A 27,906-nucleotide genomic window follows, 5' to 3' on the forward strand; every position below is an offset into this window, starting at 1 on the left:
TTAAGCCAGTAAGGTAAAATAAACAAAAAGGCCGAAGGAAACCAGGTCTTAAGATCATATACTGTCAAGATGCTGGGCTTTTTTTTTTTTCTCCCATGACTTCTATTCTTCGGTACTTACACTGCACTGGGTAAAGGAAAATGAGGAAGAAGAGAAAAGATACAGCTTAAACATGGACAATATTTGAAAGTATTGTTTCACACAGCAACAGGAACTGAAATTATTTTGGATTAATATTGAGTGTGTGTGTGTGTGTGTGTGTGTTTGAGAGAGAGTGAGAGCGAGAGCAAGAGAGGAGAGAGAGAGAGAGAGAGAGAGAGAGAGAGAGAGAGAGAGAGAATGCCTGGCAAGACATGACAATTTAAACTGCTTTTTATTGTAGTAGGTATTAAATGGCAAAACTAGTTACCTGCCATATCGATCTTCCATGAATAAGTTGTAGCTTATAAAGTTGGCAAGTGGTTTTTTGCTTGAGGAGGTGCCCCATTTGAGTCTGAGACTCTGGTGTCTGTAGACCGCACAATTAAGAGGTGGAGGATCTGGTGGTAGTGGCTTGGTTTTGCTTCTAATTGGTGGGCTAAAAGGGCCTAGTCCATAATGATTGATAGCTTGAATTCTGATTCTAGTGGTAAAAATAAATTAAAATATATGAATTTATATTTAATATATAAAATTATTTTCTTCATGTAAGCCAACCCTCTACATCTCTACATAGAATGACTATCATACTGATTACAAGGCCGTTTCCTAATATAGCTACTATTGAAAATTATTGATAAAAAGCAGAAATGGGCTCTTGCTATTACTAAATTTCACTAATAAAGCAGAACTATCTTTAAAAGAAATCTGAAGTGTATTAAATACAGACATGTAGATCTGCTCGAAATTCTCAACATTCTTTCCATTTACCCAAATAAGATATGGGTGACTTACCTATATGTAGTATTAGGTTGTAGATTTTTCAGGACATGCTCTGTTACTGTTTTGACAGTCAAGATTTTTTTATCTCCATATTCAATGTTATATCCGGTGATGGGAGAGCCATGGCAGTCTGGCTCCTCCCATTGGATAGCTAGGCAAGTTGAAGACAATTTGGCAGGCAATTTGTTTTCAACTTCTTGTAACATTGGAACTACTGCTGGGACAGTTCCAGGTGTAGTTATTTTTCCAGTTCCTCCAAACATTCCAACCCCAACTATATTTACAGCCTGTAAAACACATGATTTGTCAGCAATTAACTTTAACTATTTTCTCTGCACGAACCATTTTGTTGCATAACACAACAATGAGTTCTACATTCATAGTTCAACAATTTGGTTCTACACAGCAGAAATACATGCTGAGACCTACAGGCTGTGTCTTTAGGAATGTAAGGAGTTCACATGAGAGAAAGTCTAGACTATTAATATGAATACTTTAGGAAAATTATACTTTTCATCCTTTTTAGAGGGTAGAAAAGTAAAAGCTTTAGACTTTGAGTGGTCAAATTTACCACTATTTCATTTTGTGGCCTATGATTTTGGTATCACAAGTTTGCCTCAACAAAGATCACAAAGATCTTCTCCTATTATTTATTTTTACAAATTTTTAAAAAATAGATTTCTTGTTTATAAGTTTAACACTTTCTATTTTTGTTTTTTCAAGACAGGGTTTCTCTGTGTATCAGTCCTGGCTGTCCTGGGACTCACTTTGTAGACCAAGATGGCCTCAAAACTGGCCTCCCTAGTGCTGGAATTAAAGGCATGTGCCAACATGCCTGGCTCTTTTATTTATTTTTTTAAAAAGTTATTTACTTTTATTTATGTAGATTGGTATTTTGCCTGCTTACATGTCTGTATAAGGGTGTCAGATCCCCTGGAAAAGGAGTTAGAGACAGTTGTGAAATGCCATGTTGGTACTAGGAATTGAAACAAGGTCCTATGCAAGAGCATACAGTGCTCTTAACTGCTGATCAGTCTCTTTATATCTTATTTATTTTTAGGAGACAGATTTCTTTTTATAAGGCCCAGGTTGGACCAAAACCTCTGGGCTTAAGGGATCCTATCATTTCAGCCTTGAGTAGTTGAGACAACTATACATGCCATTTTGGTTGGCTTGGTTTATGGTTTTATTTTAGTGTCTATTTTCTTGAAAGGGAGATGTAACTCACTGTTAATTTCTATTTAAATTATTTGTAGAATTCTCCAGTGAAACCATCTGGGAATGGAAATTTCTAAGTGTTTTTTAATGTATAGACTTGAGTTTCTTTCATGACTATAGTTCTGAACATTAAATGTGTTTTTCTTTGAGATTTCATCTTTGACCATGAATAATTTAGAAATGTATCATTTAATTCCTATCTGATAAACATTTATGCTCTTTTTATATTGATTTATAATTTGATTCTACTATGGTCAAAGATCATTCTGTATTAAACTTTTCTAATTAAAACATACAGAGTGCCAGGCATGGTGTCACATACCTATAATCCCAGTACTTCTTAAGTGAGGTAGAAGGATCAGTAGTTCAAGGCCACCTGGGCTACATAAAAAGATCTTATCTTAAGAAAAAAAAGTGTTACTGGTTGTAAAACAAGACCCAATTATAGGATGCTTGCAAGAAACACACTTATTTTTTTTAAGAACACACACACACACACACACACACACACACACACTGAATAAGAGAGCATAGAATATGATATTTTGTGCAAATGTAATCTGAACGAAAGCAGAAGTAACCGTACTTATATCAGAAAAAAAATAACCTTCAATCAAAAGAATATGAAGAAACAAAGGGTATCATTATATAATGAATTCTAAAGGGCTATCTGTGAAATTTTGGAACACCTTTATATATAAAGCAAATTATGATTAACCTAATTGGAGAGGCAGATTCCAATGCAGTAATAATTGGAGACTTCAGCATCCTACTTTCAGCAATAGTCAGATTATCCTAACAGAATATCAACAAAGAAAGAACAGAGTTAAATTGTATCCTAAAGCAAATATGCTTAGTGTACATCTGCAGAATATTTAACCCCCAATTTCAGAATACAGATTCTTTGGAGAAGCACATGAACATTTTCAGGACAGGCTACAAAGTGACTCTCAAAAAGTCTGGCAAAACTGAAATGATTTTGATAGTGTTTGTGTATGTGTATGATGGGTGTGTATGTACAATGTATGTGTGTAGTGTCAGAGGACAAGCTTTGAAATTGGTCCTTGTCTTCTAAGTAGTTTGAGACAGAGTTTCTTTTTTGTTTTTCTGCTGCGTATTCCAGTGAAGTTGGCCTGTAAGCTAGTAGACTTTCTCCTGCCCCTTCCTCCTATCTCTTTGTAAGAGTTCTAAAAGTATAGATGCAAATGCTATTATGTAGGTTTTGGGAATTTGAACTCAGATCCTCATACATATGTGGCAAGCAGTTTTACTCACTGAACCCTTGACTATCTTTTCTATTCACAATAAAATGAAACTAGAAATAATAAGGAAAGCTGAGGAAATAGTATAAATGCATGGAAAATAAAGACCTTGATTGTGAACAACTAATAGTCAAAGAAGTCAAGAGGGAGACTTAAATTTTTCTTTAAACAAATGAAAATAGAAAGACAGCACACCAAAACTCAAGGGAAACAACAGAAAGTTGATTAAATCAATGAATGCCTACATCCGAAAACACAGAAAGATCTCAAACAATATCAATGAGCTAGGACAGTGAGGACTAAACCCAAACTAAGAGGAAGAGAAGAAAAAAGAATATGACTTAAGAAGTATATAAAGTAAAAAAAAAAAAAATGAAATAAATGAAGAAAAATTGACTTAAAATTTGACCTTATATTTGTCAGTAATTTCTTTCTTTCTCTTTATTTTCATGGTACTAAGGATGAACACAGTGATTTGAATATGACAAACAAGTATTCTGCTGAGATACATACCACCTTTGTCCAACTCAGCAATATTTAAACACTCACTACTTAATTCATTTTTTCCTTCTAGGAAAAGGGCATCACTGTCTCGCCCAGGCTAATCTGGATCTTGTGATCTTGTCTTCATCTCCCAAGTGTTGGGGTTCTAACTATGAACCACATGCTCAGCATTGCCTCCTTTATTTTTTCCTTCTCTCATATTGGTAGGGCTGAGTTGCTCTGAGATTGACACCCTGGGCCTTCGCACATGCTAGGCAAGTGGCCTACAGTTAAGGCTCACATGCAGCCCTATGGTATTTCGATGGCTTTGATGGCTTAAACTCTACAGAGAGCACATTTCAGATTATTTTAAGTTTGTGCTCTCCCTCCCCCCAAACGGTGAAGTTACATACATTATAATTCCAGTCCTTCAGAAGAACGGAACACTTCCAGCTGGTATATGGGAAACATTTATGGAAGAACTGATTTTGAGGACGAAGACAGGTAGAGGAGCACAGTTTGCAGGTAGAAATCAATTGGTTTGGAATAAAGATTCTATAAAGGTTGTCTTAACTGTAATAACTATCTCTTAGAGAGCAAAAGAACAGCCATTTTATCTTGAAGGCAGCCCCATTCCAACCTGAGAAGACTCATTTTATTTAATTAAAATATAATTACATTGTCTCCCCTCCCCCTTCTCTCCAGCCCCTCCTATGCTCCATAACTTTCAACTCCATGGTCTTATTCTTTATTATTGTGATATATATGTACATACATTTGTATATATGAAAATAAACACATAAATGCAAAATTCTGAGTTTAGTGTTGCATATATATGCAGTGTGTGTGTGTGTGTGTGTGTGTGTGTGTGTTTGGCACTGAGCCCTTGAGAACGCATAACCTATTAAGGTCTCATCCCTGGAGAAGAGTGATAGCTCTCTCAGCAGTATTTAATTGCCTGTACCTCATATCATCATCTACCTCTGTATATCATCTAGGGGTGGGGCCTATGGAATTTCCCCCATCTATGTTGGCATGTCAACTGGTATCATTGTGCAGGTCTTGTTTAAGCAGCCATGTTATCTTCTTCCTTCATGTAACTGATAGTTTTCAGTTTCCACAACATCAAAACCATTAATACCATTCATATACATCCTAGTTTGACACCACCAACTCATCTTACTGATAAGGCCATTCAGCTCTGCCAACAAATGCCCAGACCACTGACTATCCTACCACCACAAGCCCTATAAAAATCCTAACCTGTAGAACAGAGGTTTGCTCTATCATTGTCTTTTCCTGATGAGAGCCCTCATGTTTAACCCAAAATAAATTTGTCTGTCTCTTATTTTCTTCTTGATTTTTTCCCCAGACAGACCCCATTGTGTAGCACATAAGTTGTCTAATAATTGCCCGGTCTCCTAACTGGTGAATGTCTACCTCAGAGACACCTCCTCAGTATACTCAATACCTCAATACCTATTCTCCCCTGTGGGGCTATTGAGACTCAAAGACATCATCTTTTTTTTCCTTGTGTCAGTCATCCTCATCCCCAGAACTCCTTCCTGCCAAATACTCCTATCCTTGCAGCCCTTAAATCCAAGGACTCCCACCACCTCATACAGGGCCTTCAGATCAGGTCAACTGTTCAGTTGTTCTGATCTACCCAATGGACCTGACCCTTAATTTCTTCCTTTTCCCTCCTTTTTCAACCCCCTCACTACAAATCAAAAACTCACTTCACTCTCTTAGGTCTCAAGGGTGCTTTCTTCTCCAAGTACTGTTCACTTTTACCTTCCTAACATATGTAACCAGGCCTTAAGCTCTCTAGCCTACTAACCACTTCAGCCTGTAGCCCATTTATCTAACCAAACTGAAGCCATGTGTCAGAGCTGGGGCTTTATATCTATAACTTCAGGCAACTGCCGATCTTGTTATGCCCCCCAGCCTTCAATCTATGTTTCATTAACCTGTTTTTTCCTGTCCTCTCCTCTATTTCCTCCCTTTGCCTCCAGTCTTGTATGTCAGCCTTCTCTACCCTGCAGCCTCTGTACAGGCCTGTCCTCCAGAATCTCTGACACTCTGCTCCCAGCTACAGATAATATCCTTGCTTGTGACACGTACACACGTACACACCTCACAGTTACTCAAAAAGACAGTAAGTAGAAGAAGCCCTTAGGCTTTTCGCCAGCTCAATTCCACTCCCATTCCTGGGACCCTGGATTGGTTGACTGAGGGTAGCACACTCAAGGATAACCTCCCCCCCTTGTTGGGATTTTGTTGTTGATGGGTATTATAAAAATATCAACTGCTTTCATTCTCAGTGAATGGAGGAGGCAATCTTCCTTCTTCTTAAGACCATTCCTTAGCAGGCAGAGCTCACTCCACTCACCAGGGTCCTACCCTCAGCCTGGAACATTGCAGTTACGTCTATCCTGATTCTACATGTACCTACCTACTTATAGCATCATTCACTCCATCTCCTAGATTTGGAGAAAATCAGGTTGCCTCACACCAAAGGCCACCACCATCATCAATGAGAGGCCTTTCCCTCTCCTCCTGGAAGCATTCATATTGTCCAAAGGGGATGCTGTCATTCACTGCAAAGGCCATCAGAGAGACAAAGGCTTTGTCTCCCTGGGGAATTGAATGGCCCAACTCTGGGCTGGCCTAGCAGTCTAGGACCAGGATGAGCCCCACTCTCTCTTTTCTCTGTCTACATCACTCATCTCCTCCCCCCACCTCACCCCATCACACAGGCAGAACAGCTCAGCTCAACCAGAGTTTGAATTTCAGGAGACCTATTTCAAGAGTCCTACTAGTACCTAACCAAAAGACCCAGCTCGATATGTCTCAACTGCATCCTGGAGGACAAGGAGGGCTGATGACATACTCTCTGATCCACTTCCCAACCTGTCCCTTCTACTACTCTCCCTGCCTCAGACAGGGGTTCTAACTTACATACTTCATCGAGACTGTCTTTCTACCCATCAACCTCATGAACTTCCATAACTCCTCCCTGTTCTCCTCATGTTGGCACTATGTTTATGTGTCCCTGGTAGCAGACTGGGCTTTCCTGCTCCATACCTGCTTGGCTTTCTTCAACAGGGGAACTGCACCATGCCTGATAGCAAACCTGAAACTGAATGTGAGCACGGGATGACTGGATTTGAGGCAAAGACTTCTGCCGTCAGGTCACTATACTTAATCTCCAGAGATTTCTTACCTGCCTACAACCCCCTCAACATCTCTTTAGGAGGCCAACCCAAAGGCCCCTTTGCCTGGCCTGCCAAGTCCCCCTTCGCATCCCTTGTGTTTCCTTTCTCCATACCTGCTGGCAGCCTTCACTCCTCTCTGTGCAGCCTCAAGCTAACGACACTTTCTACCACACCGGCACACCTCTTTCTCTTCAGTCTGGTGAACTCCTTAGACTAACTGAAGTGTCCACCTTTAAGCAATCAGTGACCAAAGCCAGATCCTTCAGCTGCTAGGGAGGAGGTCACTGTCCTCACTTCCCCTTGTCCTTCTTTTCAAACTCCTGGTCCTCCTCTGTCTCTCTCCAACTCCATCTCTACCTGCTATTTGATTCTTGCCCATAATTTCTCTAAAATACCATTGTTAAAATCCAATAACCTCAGAACTTAACCTTGGAGGTGTCCCCTTCAGACTGCCATACCACCCCTTAGACTTTGGATATTCCATCTCTGCCTGGCACACTTACTCACCCCAAATGTGAACACTCAAGGAAGCTCTTCCAGATATCCTGCTCTTACCTTTCCCCTGCCTGACGTACACTACTGGAATCTTCTGGACTTGCACTCTCTAAATCCACACTTGCCTCCTTGTTAATCAGATAAGGGAAATGTTCTCTTTTGTTTCTATACCCCACAGTCTCTTCTCCCTTCTGATGTACCCATCTTGGTTTTAGCCTCCATCAGGGCCTCTAAGCAGTGCAGATGATCCTTCTCCTAGCAACCCTGAAAGTCCTGATGCAGTTGGATACTGGGACCTACACCTTGTGAATAACCAGGTAACCCTTCTCTCCAAGCAACTATTAGAGAGCATCAAGAGTAGTGCACATTAACTCCTAAGGTTCCAATACCAGATATGTTACCTAACTGCTGTTCTCACGCAGAACTGTCTTCTAGAAGCCACCCATGGGGCTATTTGTGCACTTCTGAATGCACCGCTCTGAATGAACAGTGCTATTTCTCTACCTGTTTGTCCGCTCTGGCAGAAATGGTGCCAGTGGGATGGAGAGATGCCTTGACAATTAACAGCAAGTTTTGCTCTTCCAGAGGCCCTGGCTTCAGTTCTCAGGACCCACGTGGTGGCTCACAGCCACCTTTAAAGCTTGTTTCTGGAGAACTCCTGCCTTCTCCTCTGGCCTTTGTGGGTGGCAGGCATGCTTATAAAATTAAATTAAAATAATAAATGACAGAGCCATTTCTCTTCAGCAGTTCCTCCATCTCATGATGAACCTTTCACATTTTAGGTTGTTCCTTTTGTTTCTCCTGATTATCATGAACATCCTGGGACTCCTCTTCCTCCTTTGCTTTATTATGCTTTCCAGAAGGTATTGGCTGACAGGATCACTTCACAATAACATCTTAAATCTGCCTTCCTCCTTCAGACCCTTCATTCTTAGGACCATCATCCCTTTCTAGCAGAAAGTACTATTAGAGACTTGCTTGCTCTCTCTTCCTACCAAACCATAGTACTTAAACTGAGAGAACAGATGCCTGACCATCTTGCCTTGAAGTCAACCCCATTCTGGCCCAAACAGTCCTCCCTTTCATGAAAGAAATAGTTTCAGTTTTCTGAAGCCAGACTTTAACTAAATATACCATTCTTGCACATCACAGTTTAATCACTAACACCATCTCATCTAACCAATAAAACCATTTTGATCATTCAGGAAAATTCCCAGCACCCCCTCCCCCCCCACCCAAGTAGCCGCTTTCAAAACCCAAGCCTTTTAACAACCTTAGAAAGTAAAAGAAGTTCATTGTCTGATGTCTTGACTTCTGATCAGAGTCTGTCCAAACTGATCTCAAAATAAACTTGTCCTTGACTTTGAGAACCTTTGTCTTTTCTTCTTGCAGTCATTGTACATGCTTTTTAAATATAGTGAGTACCACACTTGGAGATTAGGAACTAATTGGTCAAGCAATAGCAGGACACACCTTTAATCACAGAACTCTGAGAGGCAGAGGCAGTTGGATTTCTGAGTTCAAGGACAGTTTGGTCTACAGAGAAAGTTCCAGGACAGCTGAGGCTACAGAAAGAAATCCTGTGTCAAAACACCAAAACCAACCAACCAATCACCACCATGCCAATATCAACACCAACACCAACACCAACACCAAGACTATCATCACCATCACCACCACCAACAAAATCTGATTACATTGGCCTGAATGAGGTATATTTGTTTGAGAGAGGGTCTTACTCTGTACCCCAGGCTAGCCCTAAACTTACTATCCCAGGATGATCTCAAATATGTGGAAACCCTCCTGCATCAGCTTCCAAAAGTCTGAGAATCATGTACTACTAGCCTGGCTGGAGTCACTCAGTGTTTTTAATAAGCATTTTAGGTAATTTCTAAGTTAAGAAAAAATTGAAAAACAGAAAAGTATAAAGGAAATATGGCATATCAAGATGGAATGGGAAATACATGTGAAATCACGTGGCCTTTAAATAACAAAAGAAGGAACCCCAAATGCTGTTGTTAAATATAAGCAATATTCATGATGTGAAAATCCTTCCCTTCTTGACTCTACTCTGGTATTTACATTGGAAATGTCTCTAGTATTAAATATGTGGGACATATAGGTTAATAGCTGTTGCCCTCTTTATAGTGAAGGAAATGTCAGCTTTACCTGGACTCTGCAAAAATACGTGGTTGCCGGAATAAGACCTTTAACTTCATAGCTCAGACAAGGGCCAGTGTAAATCAAATTCATGGAATCTTCAACTTGCCCCCACTGTAGTCGGTAATCAGTGATTTCAGAACCATTGCATTTAGGAATCTGAAAGATGGAACAGACACAGAAATTCAATTCTTTTTCTAAGCGATCACCGTATTAGATACTCGGGAGAAAAATAGCACATGAAATCTTGTAATCCATCAAGTGATACAGGATGGAGATGTGTAGAAACAAACACAGGCAGGACACTGTAGTAACACTGAAAGACACAAATTAAAGTAAGAAAAAGGACTTACTAATTCCACATATTACAGGAATGAAAACAGATGTATTAATATTGTTTAAAATTATCATTGGTTAGTATGATAAGTCACATGCCCTGGTGATCTAGCCTTTATTAGTTTAATAATCAGTTCTGTCATGCATTATTAACAGACTAAGCCTTTTGTGTCAAGGTTAAAAAAGATACATCATTGCTTGAGATTAGGGGGAAAAAAGAATAACCTAAATAAACCTATATGCCTAACTAATTAGGCTAATTCTTTATTTTTAAAAGTTTAATTAGTTTGGTAAGACATTCACATGGCTGTACAAGTATATTTTTAAATCTTAAACACTGTGTACGTACCACATTGTAGTTATGTATTAGAGTGCCAGAAGATTTCCCAATGAAGTTCTTCAAAAGATACTAATCTGGGCTGGGGCTATTGTTCAGAAGTAGAGTTCTTGCCTAGCATGTATGAAGCCCTGAGACCAGTCCTTAGAGCCATAGAAAATTAAACTTCTTAAAAATTGCTTTACCTTCACTGTCTCTTGCAGTAGCTTTAAAAATTCAATTAGTTACCCAAAATTCAATTAGTTTACTTTGGTCCCCAAATGTTCGTTGAGATTCGAAGAGCAGATTATTAGTTATGTAGTCTTCATGATCTGAGTGGTATTGGGTCCTAGGTATGCTTTAGAAACATGGTCTGAGGGTTCTGGGATCTAACTTTAATTTGATTCATTTCATTTTTCTCCCCAAAATGCTCTAAATGATTAACGTGTTTGTGTATCAGCAAAATGAATAAAGTGTTGAATTGGTAACATACTTCCCAACTGACAATAACACAGGTTGGAGCCTTGCAGGTTAGCACAGGTGTACCACACCGAGAAGGAGGGTGCCAGGCTTGTACAGTTCCACACTTCATTGCCTGAGATCCAAGCTACAAATTAAACAGACATACAAATCAACAAACACATGCACGACTTTGCAGGCGTGGTCACTCCTCACCTTGACAGCAAAGTACACTGCAAGCATGTATTCATTCAAAGTGACATGAAGCACAAGTGGGCCACCAAAATGATATAACTTTCTACTCCTGTTTTATGTTTGTAACCAGAAACTGTGGGTTTTTGCGGGAATCAATGTACTTACTGCACATTTCTTTTCAGAGTTGGGGCACTCCTTTCTGTCATTCCGAGGACCTTTTGATTTTTTGCCACGCAAAGGTGTTTCCAAGTTCCCATTAGCAGAACGTTTGTCTAGAACATATATAAAATGCCCTCAGTTTCCCCCCCAAACTTATCGTTGTACTAGTGACTGAACCCTGTGTTTTGTGAATACTAAGCACACATATTATCATCTAGCTCCACACTAAGTCTCTAGTCTTTAGTGATGTTTCTTTAACATACAACATATGGTAGAGTGAATTAAGAAAACTTTTAAAATACTTAGAGACTCAAAGCTCATTGTATCAATTAAGTTCATAATTTCACTTAGACATTAGAAAGTTGGTTTTCAATCACCAAGAGTTGGTTTGCTAAGAATTATTCAATTCTGTACTAAAAGGAAACTGTAGTTGATAATATTAGCACATGCAAACAAAACAAAAGTCACAGGACAGGAAGTTTAAGGACAGTTGTCAATCACATAGGAAGCATTACTTACCAAGGAGAAGGTTGTTGTTCTTGCCCTTTGTTTTACCATTTAAGGACAGTGAACGGCAAGACTCAGGAGGAAGAGTAGGTGTCTGAATTGTCAATACCTCTGAAGGCTAAGAGAAATACGAACGAAGCATTTTACTACTATACTCAATTCAAGATCAGCTTTGGAAGACTTTTAATAATATAACAGTTTATTTCAATATTCAATTTGAAGACTTTTTCTGCTTTCTTACCTGGCTTTGGCCTATAGATGAAGTGCAAAAGACTCTCAGTTTATATGTGGTGCCTGGTTGGAGGTCATCATACAGAAATTCTTGTAGCGTGCCATTGTAGATTATGTTCCAGAGATTCGCTGAAAAAAAATTGGTTCAATTTATTCATAAATTATCTATAAACCCTGTTAACAACTAATGTATGCAATGTGTGTGTGTGTGTGTGTGTGTGTGTGTGTGTGTTTGTGTGTGCTAAGAAACAACCATTTTGGAAAAGAACTTGATCCAATAATTTTTTTTTATGATTGTTAAAATAATTTCATTCCCAGTAGAATTAAACAAAAAGTATAAGGGATCAGTAAATAGTTATTTCTTATAAAAACCCAAAGGAATCCAATTACATTCTGGGATTTGGTTTATAGGTGTGTATTAATACCAATTTTCTCGTTCTGATAATTGTACTATGGTTACATAAGATGCTGCTATTCGGTGAAGCTAAGTGAAAATTTTACAGGGGAAATCTATTTTTTTTCATAATTTCTAGATGAGTGTAAGATTATACCAAAAGAAAATCTTTTAAAATTTGTATTGCCTTACCACCGTTTGAATTTTCACTAACTTCTAAACTGTAACTTGAAATGTTCATCCCACCATTATCTTTGGGTGAGTCTAAGAGGAGAAATAATTTGTAAGTGATTCTTGAAAACACAAGTCTTTCACTAAAATTTTATCTCATAAAATGTTATCATGGCACACTGTTATATTAATATCTATATACTAATAATCTCAACATAATACAAGCTATAGACATTTGATATCACTCATCAGTCATTTAGAGAGCATTTCAAAGTTCTTGGGAAGAGACTGAAATGATGAGTGTATGTGGAATAATTATCACTTTCCTAGTTTAGAGGTAATAAATTTGCATAAATATAATTTCTCGTTAAGCTGACATTTATCTCTGACACAGACTTCTAACTATGGTCCTTATGTTGGATATCAATACATTTCACTTAGAATGTTATTTAAGGATCCATACAAAGTTCAACAGTTTTTCATGTGTTAAGCTAGCAATAGGAAATTCAGTAGCAAATTAAAAAAAAATAGGGTTTACAACTAAACTCATTCATATGGCAGAATATTTCACAGGCAAATGACAATATTTTGCTTAGGGCAGTTGCAGAAAGATTTCTCCTCAGTAATAAATACTAATATTGAGAAAACAAAGTTTAAACACAGAAGCATTATTTACCCCATCCAATTTTCACTTGACGTGCCTGGATTGCTCCCATGACATATGGTTTTTTAGGGCATCCAGGGCTAGCTGGACGAGTACTATATCTTACTTCTCCACTGGAGTTGCTTCTTCCTTCCAGATTGTAGGCAAAAATCTGTTTGAGTAAAAGAGAATATTTTGTTGATCACTGGAAATAAATGTCTGGCATAAGAATGTATAGTGTGCCAGATGAATGAGAACTTACAAGAGTTAAATGCAAAGTAAAGTTTCATTTCAAAGGAAAGCACCAGCAGTTGGCTTTCTTCAGTGATCTTATATGCAAGCACAACACCAGTTTATAAGTCATGCCACATACCCGAAACTTGTATGTAGTATTTCTCTGAAGATTTCTTACAGTGCAGCAGAGGTCCTCTCCATTGTATTTAGGTTTAAAACCTAATCCCTGAAAATGGAGGACAATAAAATTTAGGAAGAAAGCCCAGGTTCAAGGTATAGCTTCAATCTGTTGTCTACCTGAATGGTCTTGAGAAAGTACCTTAGTCCTTTCAAACCCCAAAGTGTTCTGCACCAGGTCCTCTATGTATATGTTATGGCTGTTAGCTTGGTTCTTGTGAGATTCCTAACAGTGGCTGTGTGTGTGTGTGTGTGTGTGTGTGTGTGTGTGTGTGTGTGTGACTCTTTTGCCTGCTCTTGGGACTCTTTTTCTCCTACTGGGTTGCCTCATCTAGCTTGATATGAAGATATGTTCTTAGTCTTATATGCCATGTTTGGTTATCTTTGGGAGGCCTGCCTTATTCTGACGGAAAGGGAGGTTATATCTGGGGTACAGAGGAGTATAGAGGGAGGAGTGGAGGGAAGGGAAACTGGTCAGGGAAACTGTATTATATGAGAGAAGAATCTATTTTAAATAAAAAAATGGACAGAATTTCTATTTCAATGGTTCTATTTTTCAAGATTTAATAAGATAGCACACACGAAAGCAACTAGCCTATTAGTTACAACCCAGAACATACCTCAATGTTATCTGCTTTATTTAAAATTTGGTAACATGTACACAGTAATTTATGGTTGTTTTTTAAATTGACTAGCTCTTTGACACAGATTTGGAAGTTCAGAGTGGAATGAAGTAGTTGCCCACCCGCAGGAGGAAACTGAGATGAAGAAAGCACATAGCTTGGCAGAATTCTGTGAAGGTGCTGAAATGTATCTGTGACCACAGGGAGTCATCCAGAACAGGCCTGGAGCTAGAGACATGGAGGTGCTGTTCTTGCATTAAGCTAGTTTGGGGATAAGGAGGCCTATGCAGACTTGCCCAACAGTGGCTCTGCATTGATCCCATTCAGAACACAGGGAATCAAGGTTGTTTTTTTTTTTTTTTTCCCCAAGTGAGAAGTGAGTATAAAAAAGAATTGAACGCTGAGGCTAAATTTAGACCATAGTATTTAAAAAAGGAAAACTTACATATTTTGCTTCATCCATCTCTAGCACATAAGTAACAATGTCATTTGGGCTTAGGTTTTTCGGGGCACACCATTCTAGTGACAAACTGTAGACCCCTGCTTCTTTCAGCTTAGGTGGCAGCGGTGTTGGAGGTGTGTTCCCTGATGTATAGAAGACCGCTATTTCACTGAAATTACTGAAAGAATATGGTAATATGAAAACATTAGTTTCAGGATCTGAATGCAGTATTTCAGACTTTAAAAAGCAGATTTTCAATGGTACAAAAAAATTCAATGTACCTGCAGCCAAAGTTATTTTTGGCAGCTAATCTGAATGAATACTTTGTAGAAGCACGCAGTTTAATGATCTTGTGCTGTTTCATGGGGCCACTGTAACAACTTTTGAAGTCTTCACCTTTACCCTTGACAATGCATATAAAAATATTAGAATGTTTTAAAACATCACACTTAACATATGTTCACCATAGCATTAATCATTCACAATCAGGTGATTTTAAAAAATAACTGTGCATCAGGTCTAAGCCCGATGGGGTCTTGAGAAAGTACCTTAGTCCTTTCAAACCCCAAAGTGTTCTGCACCAGGTCCTCTATGTATATGTTATGGCTGTTAGCTTGGTTCTTGTGAGATTCCTAACAGTGGCTGTGTGTGTGTGTGTGTGTGTGTGTATGTGTGTGTGTGTGTGTGTGTGTGTGACTCTTTTGCCTGCTCTTGGGACTCTTTTTCTCTTACTGGGTTGTCTCATCTAGCTTGATATGAAGATATGTTCCTAGTCTTATATGCATGTTTGGTTATCTTTGGGAGGCCTGCCTTATTCTGACGGAAAGGGAGCTGGAAACAAGCACTGTTAAGGGAAGCTAGAAACAAGCCCTAATCCCTAATCCAGAAGCTGTCTCCAACTGATAACCGCTTGCAAAGAAAAAAATTAGTTTCTTACAATGGAGTCTCACTGGGTGTACAAACCACAGTTAAGGGCAGGCTGTATGCCCAGCAGTAGTTGGGCAACAACAACAACAACAACAACAAACCCAATGGTAATTTTGGAGTTTTTTTTTTTTTTTTTGGCTCATAAAGCTTTGTCTGGCATTAAAAACCCCTACAAGTCTTTTGCTTATATATTATGCTTTCTGAGTTTGTATCTTTAAAAGATTTTGTGTGTACGAATGTGTGTATCTCTGTGCCTATATATGTTCCTTATGCTTTTTCTTTGACTCCTTTTTTGTTGTTGTTGTTCATTTGTTTCTTGTATCTTATTCAAGTTTGTTTGTTTTTATTTTATCTTACTGTATTATTATTTTCATCTTTTTGTTTTCAGATGCCTGTTTTCTAATGAGAACAAGTAAGGGTGTGGATTTGTATAGAGGTGACATAGGGAGGGGAGGGGAAACAGTAATTAGAATATATTATATGGAAAAAATATTTTTAATAAAAATATAATTAAAAATAAATGTGCATACCTCATCCCATTCCAAAAGAAAGCTGCTTATTTTGGATCCATTATCATTGGAACCCTGAAAAGATGATAATGATAAATTATTTTGGGTTATTTTTATATAGTACATATATGTGCCACAAATATTATATATGTATGTATACACAATGAAAGTGGTATAAATTACTGTAAAAGTTTGTCTTTGGATATTTTACTTTTATGACAATTTGGATTTAAGGTTAAAACACATTTTTCAGTCTACAAGACACGTCCTGATTCTATACTTCATGTTTCCAGACTGCATAAAAGGAAGCAATTAAAAGGAATATCTAAAAACATGGAAAGGTAGACTTATTGGTAACTGGGATGATTAACCCCCAAATTTAACTGCAGTTCTCTTTTTATTAATTATCAAAATTATATCGACATTTCTCAATTCACTTGGCATGATCTCTTAGAATCACAATTCTTTTGTTGTTGTTTTAAGAGACAGGCTTTCTCTGTGTAGCCTTGGCTGTCCTGGAACTGACTCTATAGACCAGGCTGGCCTCAAACCCACAGAGATCCACCAGCCTCTGCCTCCCTGAGTGCTGGGATTACAAGCCTGCACCACCTGGCCTGTAGCATGATCTCTTAGACAGAAGAGAAAGATCACTGTGAAAAGCACTGGAGTTAGATAAAGCATGCGTAATCTGTCTTTAAAGTTCAGAATACAGGATAGTGTTTGAAAATCACGTTGAGACACTTTCATCAGTAAAATCCTTACTTTCCACTGTAAATTCAAGCTGTTCTTGGTTCTGTTAATCAGTTTGGGTGCAAGAGGAGGGTCTGGTTCACAGCCTGGTGTTGTGAAGCTAACCACTTCAGACACACTTCGGTGTTCTGTGCCTCTTATGGTCGTAACTCTGAAAGGGTAACAGCAATTGTTGTAAACTTTCAAGTACCGAGTTGCAAGCGTGTGTTTCTAGACACATTTTTTGTTGTTGTTTCGTTTGTTAGCATATATTAATTATACATAGTAATGGATTTCAGTATGTCATTTTAATATATGCTAATGCTCCCCTTTCCCTTATGCTCTTTTGTTCCCTACCCACTCTCACTGATCCTTTTTTTTTCTTCCCCCACTTTCTTTTTTCATCGATTTTCTTTTTTTGGTAACCTAATGAGTCTAAACTATGGTTGCGTAATTACGTGAGCATGCAGGTCAGGTTATTTGAAGCTGCAAGGAAAGGCCACTTTGCTGGCAAAGAGCTAGACTGACTTCAGGAATTCTAAGCACTAAACTCATAGATTAAGGACTCTTGGCTGGCCACAGGCTGGTGGTAGGTCTTGTATGACAGAGTTCTTACCTTAAAAAGTACAGCATGCAAGGTTGTAGATCACGTAGGGCTACAGTAACTCCACCACCACTGTGAAGATAACCTTTGTTTATATGGGATCTCACATATATTTAACAGCTAAGCAAGCAGTTCTTCCTAGTTTCATGATAACTGAATAGCTGACAATGAACCACAGTTTTCCTTGAAGCTTGGCTATCTTTAAACCACATTATATCTGTGCAAAATAACGTTATTAGTTGGCTGAAGCCTCCATTGAGGAGTAGCGGCGCTTCACCAAGCATATCAAGTTTTTGAGGGATGGTATGATCTGGGAGGTATGTGGTTTTCACCAGCTAGTGGACATACCTCAGGGCTGCTTGAGGTCTCGAAGGCAGGTGCTCAAGTTCAGAGGGTGGGAAGGTGCTGGTAGTCATCAGGAAAGCAGCCACCAAAAGTACCAAGTTTGGCTTGTCCCTTCGTTCAGTAAATCTTTGTACCACACACCAAAATTATATTACTAATTCAGAGCAGTCCATTTGCATTTTACTACCGCATATATTTAACTGAAATAGTACAGATTTGCCTTTAAGTAGGTCATTAAAATAATGTAGATACCAAAACTTCAAAGAACACCATGTCTCACGCAATTCATTTATTCAGTTTCAGAGGGATTCATGTTTCTGGGTAGGATCCCATCTGTTACACAAACAGTAAGATTATATTCCTGTATTTACGTCTTCCTGAGCAAACACTTACAAGCACCTTCGTGCTCCACCATACCAAGGAACTCCTTCTAGCTCTAGATCCTAAAAAGACCCCTCTAAAAATGGAAGATGTTGATACTTTTAGGCAAAGGCCTAAAAAGTGAAGAGTACTTCAAAGTGAAGAGTAATCAGAGATGTAAACCACCAGGAAACCCCCTCTCCCTGCTGTGGCTCCTCTTCCTCCTCCTCCCAATGCTGACAGCTAAGTTTTATTTCTTTTTAAACTAGTGATACTTGTAAAGTACATGTCATACCAGAAAAATATTTCCATTCAAGTTAATTTTGCATTTCCCCCGTCTCCCCTAGATAGGATAGAGAGGATTGTTGGTTGTGATTTTTAAATCTCACAATTTTACCTAATTATCAAAGAAATAAAACTACATAAATTCCCATTTTCACTCCAAGTCTCTGGCTGAAGATGACAAATTCTAGAAAATAAAATTGGTAGGTATTATTTTCAAAGTATTGTATATGATTCTGTGGCCCACTTACTAACTGATCCGTGGGTATATAATTGTCCTTTCCCCTATATTTGCATGTCTTTTCTTCCCTGTCTCTCTCTGTTTACATTCTCATCCAGGCTGGCTGCTGTTCAGAACATCTGGATATATTCATGGTATTATCCATTGTATTCTCCCTAGTCCTGGCTCTATCTTTTGATTCACATCCCCGAACTTATCTTGCTATTGTTACAAATTCTTTCTTATAACCAGCTCCAGGAATGAGATTCTTAGTAGAGTCCAAATCTTGAATTATTACTGAAATGTAAATTATCTCACTACTTTACCCAAAGATACCATCATGTGGGGCTTTTTGTTTCTAAAATGAACCAAGTGAAAGGAGGACCTGGAGTTTTTATTTTTATTTTTTTATCTTTGAGTTCAAATTTGTCTAATAGGAAGCCTGTAGCTGAAAATGGATGAGCTGGCATATATTTACTTACTTACTTAGTTATTTAATTAAATTAATTATTTAATTTATTTTGGTTTTTCTCTGTGTGGCTCTGGCTGTCCTAGACTCACTATGTAGAACAGGCTGGCCTCCAACTCAGAGATCTGCCTCCATCTGCTTGAACTAAAAGTGTGTACTATCACTGCCTGGCTGATGAACTGATATTTAAATAACATAAAATAATCATAATGGGCTTTGTGGATTGATTAGGTAACCTACTACTAGAAACTTACCCCTGTCAAAAAGAATTTAGGCAAAAATGAAGAATTCAGCCTAGATATAAGTTGGAGCACAATGACTATATTTTTATGTTTATACAGTATATTTGAATTAAATAATGAGACAAAATGAAAAAGACTTACGTATAAATGTTTTTATAGATTCCATTTTTACCACTGCTAGACAGTGCCAACTCAAATATCATAGGAGAATTAATATCGTATTTCTCAGTACTGTTCAGACTCCATGAAATAATAGCAGAACGTGTTTGAATATTAGAAACCTGAAATGAAGAAAATGCAAGTAGTATAATGATAATCTGTATTTTTTTTTTTGAGATAGGGTTTCTCTGTGTAGCTTGGCTGTCCTCGACTTGCTTTGTAGACCAGGCTTGGCCTCAGACTCACAGCGATCTGCTTGCCTCTGCCTTCCTGAGTGCTGAGATTAAAGGCATGTGCCACCATGCTCAGATTAATCTGTAATCTTGAATACAGCCTTATTTAAAAGTTTCATTTGATATTATGTGTAATTCCCATATTAGGTGCTTAAATACTTATTTACTAATTAAATAAGTAATTAAGTAAATAATTAGCCACTAATCCTATCTTTAATAATTCCACCTTGGGTTATTGCATTGCTGATGAAGACTATGAAAATTTTTTTTTGTTTATATATATATATTTTTTTATTAATTACACTTTATTCATTTTGTATCCCCCCATAAGCCCCTCCCTCCTCCCCTGCCGATCCCACCCTCCCTCCCCTTTCTGCATGCATGCCACTCCCCAAGTCCACTGATAGGGGAGGTTCTCCTCTTCTTTCTGATCTTAGTCTATCAGTTCTCATCAAAAGTGGCTGCATTGTCCTCTACTGTGGCCTGGTAAGGCTGCTCCCCCCTCAGGGGGAAGTGATCAACGAGCAGGCCAATCAGATTATGTCAGAGGCAGTCCCTCTTCCCATTACTAGGTAACCCACTTGGACACTGAACTGCCATGAATTTTAACCCAGTAAATGTTTCAAAGAAAAATAGTAGTGAATTTTCATGGTTTGGACTGAAAAGGTAAAAGAAGATGAAATCATCACTTTTGTTACTTACCACAGGTTTTTCAATGTTGAAAGAGCATGGCTGTATTCTGTATTTTGTATTGTGTTCTGAAAGTGAGAAAAAAAAACAGTTCAAACAAAATAATATATTGACACAAACAAGAGAAAAGAGTTATGTCTGTTATCACACTACAAATATATCATCACTATGAAAACTACTAAGACCTTATTATACTTTATAATATTTAAAACAGAACCTGGTCAAAATATGTATTAAATTCTAAGGATATTTATAAATTATTTAAGTAAAACCAGACAAACTAAGAAGAGTTGAAATTTGCAATTTTTCTTAGAAAACAACTAGAAAAACATTCAAGGAATTATTATTATTATTATTACCATTTCATGTGTAGTTGTGTGTGTGTGTGTGTGTTGTTAGGAATTTAATCCGGGGATTTTGGCATACTATACACACACTTCACCATTGAGATACATTCTAACATTCTTTATGATTTTAAAAGACAGCCTAATTATGAGTTCTGCATATACTATTTGGACTTCAAAGGTAGAATAAAAGTCCCAGTTTGCTACAACATATGTAAACCTGAAGGACATTACACTAAATGAAATAAGGTAAGCCCAGAAAAACAAATATGTCATGATCTCACTTGCATGTAGAATTTAGTAACATTGAAAGAAACATCAGAGAATAGGAGCAGTGTGGAAGAGTATGGGTACTTCCTGATCAAAGGAAATAAAATTTCATATTGGAGGAATAGGTTTTGAGAGCTATTTCATGGCAGGGTGACTCTAGTCAATATAAGGTATATTTCAATTTAATGAACATACATTTAAAATGCTTCAACATAGAAAAAGAAAAAATAAAAACCAACCCTAATTGGTAAGTGAGAAGATGGATGTTAGTTAGCTTCATTTACTACTTCCACATTATATTTATATGTTACATATATAAGTATGTGTCAAATTGTCACATTGTACTTTATAAATGTAGGCTTATTATTTGTCAACTAATAATAAATTCAAAACAGATTGGAAAAAATGTAGGTGCAGCTGTAATGAGGTACAGAAGAAGCAGAAGCAGAGAATGTGAGTAAAGGTGATTTGCCCCCAGCGCTATACCTGAGTTTGAACTGGGGATCTGCACGTTTGAAAAAAGAAAACAAATCCCCCCAAATTGCCCTCTCATTTTCCTCATTCACATACAAAGGCTAAATAAATGATTATGTGTGATAGACATTTATTTAAAAACACGTTGAGAGTACTTATCGGCAACAAAATTGGATTCCTGGATGTACCTTTCAGTGCTGAATTTGATGACTGAATTTTCTGTTTTCCACCTGAATTCTGCTTATTGTCTCCACTTCCCATATTATTTTCTCTCTTTTCATGAGTGTTTCCAGTATAAGACCAGGTATTGTTGGAAATGCTGGCAGAACCGGAAGGTCTGAGAGTCTTATTAATTGAAGAGGAGGTATGAGCATTTTCCGAGGTGAAAGCATTGCAAGCAGCCTTGGAAGCATAGCTTGGAATACTATCAGTAGTTGATGATTTGTGAGTTCCGTCAGAGGTGACTGGATTGTAATTACTTCTGGAAGGACCTGGAGCACTGTTCATGACGTCAGAGCAAAAAGTGGTGTTTGAGGTAGAAGTGCTAGGGGCATGATCAGAAGAACTAGTGATTTTGTTGTCAGTGTGAGTGCCTGGAGCAGTATCCACAGTGCAAGGAAAGAGAGCAGCAGAAGTACCAGGCATGTCTACAGCTTTGTTCAGAAGCAAAGGGGCATCTTTAAACAGAGAGCTGGTTTTATGTTCATCAAATTGGCAATCTCTCATTTTCTTCTTTGAATATTCTCCCATCTTAACAGTCTTTTCATCAAACTGGTTATGATTTACTCTTTCATGAGAGTAGGTTTCTAAAAGAGACCATGTGATAATGTTCAGTCATCATAATTATCATATTCTCTTAAGTTCTTTCTTTCACCTAACCATCAAAAGATCACTGATAAATAATCATGCTTTACTTTAAAAGTTTTTCTTACTTTGCTTCAATCTAAATATTCAGTATTTATGTATATGTTCTGTGTATATGTATTTATGATATAAGGATAGGCACAAAAAAATACCTGAGCAAATACAGTATTTTCCTAGTAACTTCACTTTCAAATCTTAGGTCTTATGATGATTGTGATGACAGTCCTCCAGTGTCTCTTATATTCTCAGTAGATAGCATTAATAGTCAAGATTTTTATGATTTTCCAACCTAATTTTATAGACCAGTCAGGAAAAATATATATCACAAATTACATGCTATATAGAAACTAAACAAATACTTATAAAAATTCGGTTTAATGAGTATTTTTTACCTAGGTCATAAACTTTCAACATTTATAAGCATTTTACCTATAGATTATCATCAGTCCTAAGATATATGCATGATATGCAACCATTCATGGAAATGTTATCATCCTCTGCTTTTTTCCACTTTAATAACTGTCCAAATCTGTTTGCTTTTAACAAACTGAAAATTTCGTATTCTTTCCACTTTTGTAAAATTTTCTGTTTTGACTGGCACATATTCATTGCATGTAGTGATATGCGTCACAAAAACATCTTCGGAAAAGTATATCACATACTTTGCCCATATTTCCCCCTTACCCTCCTAGTTCTTTCCCCTCCCCTCCTGCTCTTTTCTGTTTGGTTGTTTTTTTTGTTTGTTTGTTTTGGTTTTTGAGATAGTTGTTGTCATCATCATCATCATCTTACTCCTCCTCTTCTTGAGCCAAAAAAACATCACATGTATCCAAGGCAGGCCTCAAACCCTAGCAGATGAATCCTTTTCCTTCCATATGGAGAATGCTGACATTATAGGCATGTGCCACCATGTCTCATTTTCTGTGGTACTGGGGATGAAACCCAGGGCTTTGTGAACGCCGCACAAGCACTCTGCTAACTGAACAGCATTCTCAATTCCCAGACAGACTCACTCGTACTCCCATATCACGTCTGTGTTTGGATCTCAACCAGTGACAATGCTTGGCATTTAAGAAAAGTATATACTGCAGCTGCAGAGATCTCATAGTGGTTAAGACCTCTGCGTGCTCTTGCAGAGGATCTGGGTTCAATTCCCAGCCCCAACATGGCAGCTAACCACTGTCTAACTTCAGTTCCAGGGGGATCTGATGCCCTCTTCTGTTTTCCACAGGTACTGCACACACACACATGGTGTACAGATGTACATTTCAGACAAACACTTCATACAAATAAAAAATAAAATTGGAATAGAAGAAAAGTATGTATTACCAAGATGTTCCTGGTAGATAAATGGTGGTGGTGGTGGTAGCATTGGCAGCGGTGGTAGTGGTGGAGGTGGCGGCATTTGCTGCGGAACAGATTCTTGGATGTAAGTTATTGGAAAGTCCCCTTGAGCTGGGGAGTACAAAAGTTGAGGGGCTGACGGGTATGTGAGCGGTGGTGCTGCTGTGAAGGGTTGTTGCGCAGGAGCTACCACAGGCATCTGATAGTCAAGTGTCTGAGGCATAACGATGATTTTTTGAATTCCATTTTCTTCCACTACCTAAAATGGAATCAGATGTACACATTAAAATCCGTAGAAATGACTACGTTTTAGATATATATCATATGCTGTTAATTTAGAAACCTAAAGCATCACGGACCAATAGTCAAGAAGGTAAGATCATTCATTTTTTTCCCAGGTAGCTTGATTTCTTTTGAGACAGTGTCTCACGATGAAATTTTCAGAACTAACTGTGCAGACCAGGCTGACTTGAACTCACAGAGATCTACTTGCTTCTGCCTGCTGAGTACTGGGATTAAAATATGTTCCGGGGATGGACATCAGAAGAAGAAGAAAACAGGAAACAACCTAGAAACCTGCTACAGAGGGCCTCTGAAAGCCAGAAGAAGAAAACAGGAAACAAACTAGGAACCTACCACAGAGGGCCTCTGAAAGCCTCTGCCCTGCAGACTATCAAAGCAGATGCTGAGCCTGATGGCCAACTGTCGGGCAGAGTGAATGGAATTTTATGTAAGAAGTGGGAAATAGTAAGAGCTGGAGAGGACAGGAACTCCACAAGGAGAGCAACAGAACAAGATAATTTGAACACAGGGAACTTCCCAGAGACTCATACTCCAAACAAGGACTATTCGTGGAGATAAACTAGAACCCCTGCACAGATGTAGCCCATGGCAGGTCAGTGTCCAAGTGGGTTACCTAGTAATGGGAAGAGGGACTGCCTCTGACATAATCTGATTGCCCTGCTCTTTGATCACCTCCCCCTGAGGGGGGAGCAGCCCTACCAGGCCACAGAAGAGGACAATGCAGCCACTTTGGACGAGAACTGATAGACTAAGATCAGAAAGGAGAGGAGAACCTCCCCTATCAGTGGACTTGGGGAGGGGCATGCAGGCAGAAAGGGGAGGGAGGGTGGGATCGGGAGGGGAGGAGGGAGGGGCTTATGAGGGGATACAAAATGAATAAAGTGTAATTAATAAAAAATAAAAAAATAAAAAAATCATACTATCATCTAATCTCAAATTTCTAAAAAAAAAAAAATGTTCCGTCATGTGTTGCTATAGCTAGCTTTCTTTTTTTTTTTAAAAGGTAATTTCTTATGCATTTCAAAACCTTAAAATACAACATATAATTTAAAAGTATCCTTCCTTTTTGTGTACTTGCGCCTCTTTTGGGTATATGCCTAGGAGTGGTATGGCTGGATCTTAAGGAAGCGCTATTCCTAGTTGTCTGAGAAAGCGCCATATTGATTTCCAGAGTGGTTGTACCAGTTTACATTCCCACCAGCAGTGGAGAAGGGTTCCCCTTTCTCCACAACCTCTCCAGCATGTGTGGTCCCTTGAGTTTTTCATCTTGGCCATTCTGATGGGTGTAAGGTGAAATCTCAGGGTTGTTTTGATTTGCATTTCCCTAATGGCTAATGAGGTTGAGCATTTCTTTAAGTGCTTCTCTGCCATTCGATATTCCTCTACAGAGAATTCTCTGTTTAGCTCTGCTCCCCATTTTTTAAGTGGATTACTTGGTTTGTTGCTTTTCAGCTTCTTTAGTTCTTTATATATATTGGATATTAGTCCTCTGTCAGATGAAGGGTTGGTGATGATTCTTTCCCAATCTGTAGGCAGTCACTTTGTTTTGATGACGGTGTCCTTTGCTTTACAGAAGCTTTTCAATTTCATGAGGTCCCATTTATTGATTGTTGCTCTTAGAGCCTGTGCTGTTGGTGTTCTGTTCAGGAAGTTTTCTCCTGTACCAATGAGTTCTAGGGTATTCCCCACTTTTTTTTCTAGCCGATTTAATGTGTCTGGTTTTATGTTGAGGTCTTTGATTTTGCTCAACCATGTTTGTAGTAGCTTTATTTGTAATAGCCAGAATTTGGAAACAACCCAGATGCCCCTCAACTGAAGAATGGATGCAGAAACTGTGGTACATCTATACAATGGAGTATTACTCAGCAATGAAAAATAAGGAAATCATGAAATTTGCAGGTAAATGGTGGGACCTGGAAAGGATCATCCTGAGTGAGTTGTCCCAGAAGCAAAAAGACACGCATGGTATATACTCACTCATATAAACATACAACATAGAATAAACCCACTAAAATCTGTACATCTAAACAAACTAAGCAAAAGAGAGGACCCTAACTAAAATATTCAATCCCCATCCTGAAAAGCAAAGAGGATGGACATCAGAAGAAAAAGAAAATAGGAAACAACCTCGGAACCTGCTACAGAGGGCCTCTGAAAGCCAGAAGAAAACAGGAAACAACCTTGAAACCTGCCACAGAGGGCCTCTGAAAGCTTCTGCAGTATAGACTGTCAAAGCAGATGCTGAGCCTGATGGCCAACTGATGGGCAGAGTGAATGGAATTTTATGTAAGAAGTGGGAAATAGTAAGAGCTGGAGGGAACGGGAACTCCACAAGGAGAGCAACAGAACAAGATAATTTGAACACAGGGAACTTCCCAGAGACTCATACTCCAACCAAGGACTATTCGTGGAGATGACCTGGAACCCCTGCACAGATGTAGCCCATGGCAGTTCAGTGTCCAAGTGGGTTACATAGTAATGGGAAGAGGGACTGCCTCTGACATAATCTGATTGGCCTGCTCGTTGATCACCTCCCCCTGAGTGGGGAGCAGCCTTATCAGGCCACAGTAGAGGACAATGCAGCCACTTTTGATGAGATCCGATAGACTAAGATCAGAAAGAAGAGGAGAACCTCCCCTATCGTGGACTTGGGGAGTGGCATGCATGCAGAAAGGGGAGGGAGGGGGGATCGGGAGGGGAGGAGAGAGGGGCTTATGGGGGGGATACAAAATGAATAAAGTGTAATTAATAAAAAATAAAAAAAAGTATCCTTCCTAATCTTTATTTACTCAATGCTTCCTAATTGGAAACTACTGTTAATATCTTATGAACACTCCTGAAATTTATTTCCTTCTTTTTATTATATCCCAACAGCATTATTCCACTATTCCACACGTTCCTATTTTATTTAGTAATATACCTTTGAAGACTTTTCCGTATAGATTTATAATCTGCCCCCTTTTTGTATTTAATTTGGAGACAGGGTCTCAGTGTGCAGCACTGGCTGTCCTGGAACTCACTGGGTAGAGACCTGCCTGCTTCTGCCTCCTGAGTGTTGAGATTAAAGGCACTTAGGTTTATAGTGCATCGTTATCTGAACATATTATTCACTCACTCAATTATAGATATCGGATTTATTTTTAACCCTCTTTGTGATTATGAACAACACTGTAAAAAAATACTATATGTACGTTTTCATAATGTATCATTCCAAAGTTGTAAACATGTCTGTCTTACAAATTCTTTAAAGTGGATTGCTGAGTGCAGGCATCTGTACACTCATATCTTCACTAGGTGTTTTCCTTTTAACAAGTAAATAATTTCAGAGTTGAAGTACATTATATTATCATGTTTAGCATCTTCTGCATCTATACGACTATGCAATATCAACCCAATTTGTCATGAAAACAAAGGCTATAAGGAGAATAACAAAACATTTTCTCAGGTACTATATTTCCAAGGCCATTGAATATTTTATTAATTCCAGTAGAAGTGTTCTCTGGCTACTATTTTAAGTGCACAATAACTATTTGAGAAATTTTAGAAGTTTTCTTAGGCCTTTAAGAATGAAATACTACTGAGTTGAAAATACTAACTGATTTTAAGGACTAAAGATTATACATTATCAGAAGCCATACTATAAGAATTGTAATGGCATTTAAGGTGGATGAATAGACTCTTCAAAATAATGGAAGATTATTAAATATTAAGTGATCCAAATTCAGTAAAAAATTAGGTATCATTTATGAGGCAATCTAAGGGAGGTTTGGTTAAAGTCAAACACTTGAAATAATTACAGTTAAAGCTTTAGTTAAAAACAAAATTTAAAGAAATGATAACAGTAAAGTATCTATTATCATATAGTGACACAGTAAAAAAAAAAAAAGTTAAGTG

The 27,906-nt window shown here is 38.2% G+C and overlaps 1 protein-coding gene across 1 annotated transcript in view; it reads right to left on the reverse strand.

Moving 5' to 3' along the window:
• Window positions 1–27,906, reverse strand: part of LOC129665593 (fibronectin type III domain containing protein 3C1-like) — a 57,516-nt gene that overhangs the window by 4,415 nt on the left and 25,195 nt on the right. The window contains exons 5-23 of the mRNA XM_055592354.1: window positions 23,695–23,968; window positions 21,690–22,307; window positions 20,426–20,481; window positions 19,473–19,612; window positions 17,426–17,485; window positions 16,843–16,981; window positions 16,102–16,155; window positions 14,926–15,047; window positions 14,648–14,822; window positions 13,542–13,628; window positions 13,202–13,340; window positions 12,547–12,618; window positions 11,971–12,089; window positions 11,742–11,847; window positions 11,229–11,335; window positions 10,903–11,016; window positions 9,767–9,916; window positions 934–1,208; window positions 410–622 (exon numbers count right to left, since the gene is read on the reverse strand). Coding sequence (XP_055448329.1) covers window positions 410–622; window positions 934–1,208; window positions 9,767–9,916; window positions 10,903–11,016; window positions 11,229–11,335; window positions 11,742–11,847; window positions 11,971–12,089; window positions 12,547–12,618; window positions 13,202–13,340; window positions 13,542–13,628; window positions 14,648–14,822; window positions 14,926–15,047; window positions 16,102–16,155; window positions 16,843–16,981; window positions 17,426–17,485; window positions 19,473–19,612; window positions 20,426–20,481; window positions 21,690–22,307; window positions 23,695–23,968 — 3,020 coding nt within the window. The remainder of the gene's footprint in view (window positions 1–409; window positions 623–933; window positions 1,209–9,766; window positions 9,917–10,902; window positions 11,017–11,228; window positions 11,336–11,741; window positions 11,848–11,970; window positions 12,090–12,546; window positions 12,619–13,201; window positions 13,341–13,541; window positions 13,629–14,647; window positions 14,823–14,925; window positions 15,048–16,101; window positions 16,156–16,842; window positions 16,982–17,425; window positions 17,486–19,472; window positions 19,613–20,425; window positions 20,482–21,689; window positions 22,308–23,694; window positions 23,969–27,906) is intronic.

Source organism: Psammomys obesus, unplaced genomic scaffold (assembly GCF_907164565.1).
Source record: "Psammomys obesus unplaced genomic scaffold, mPsaObe1.curated_primary_1811, whole genome shotgun sequence".
NCBI lineage: Eukaryota > Metazoa > Chordata > Mammalia > Rodentia > Muridae > Psammomys > Psammomys obesus.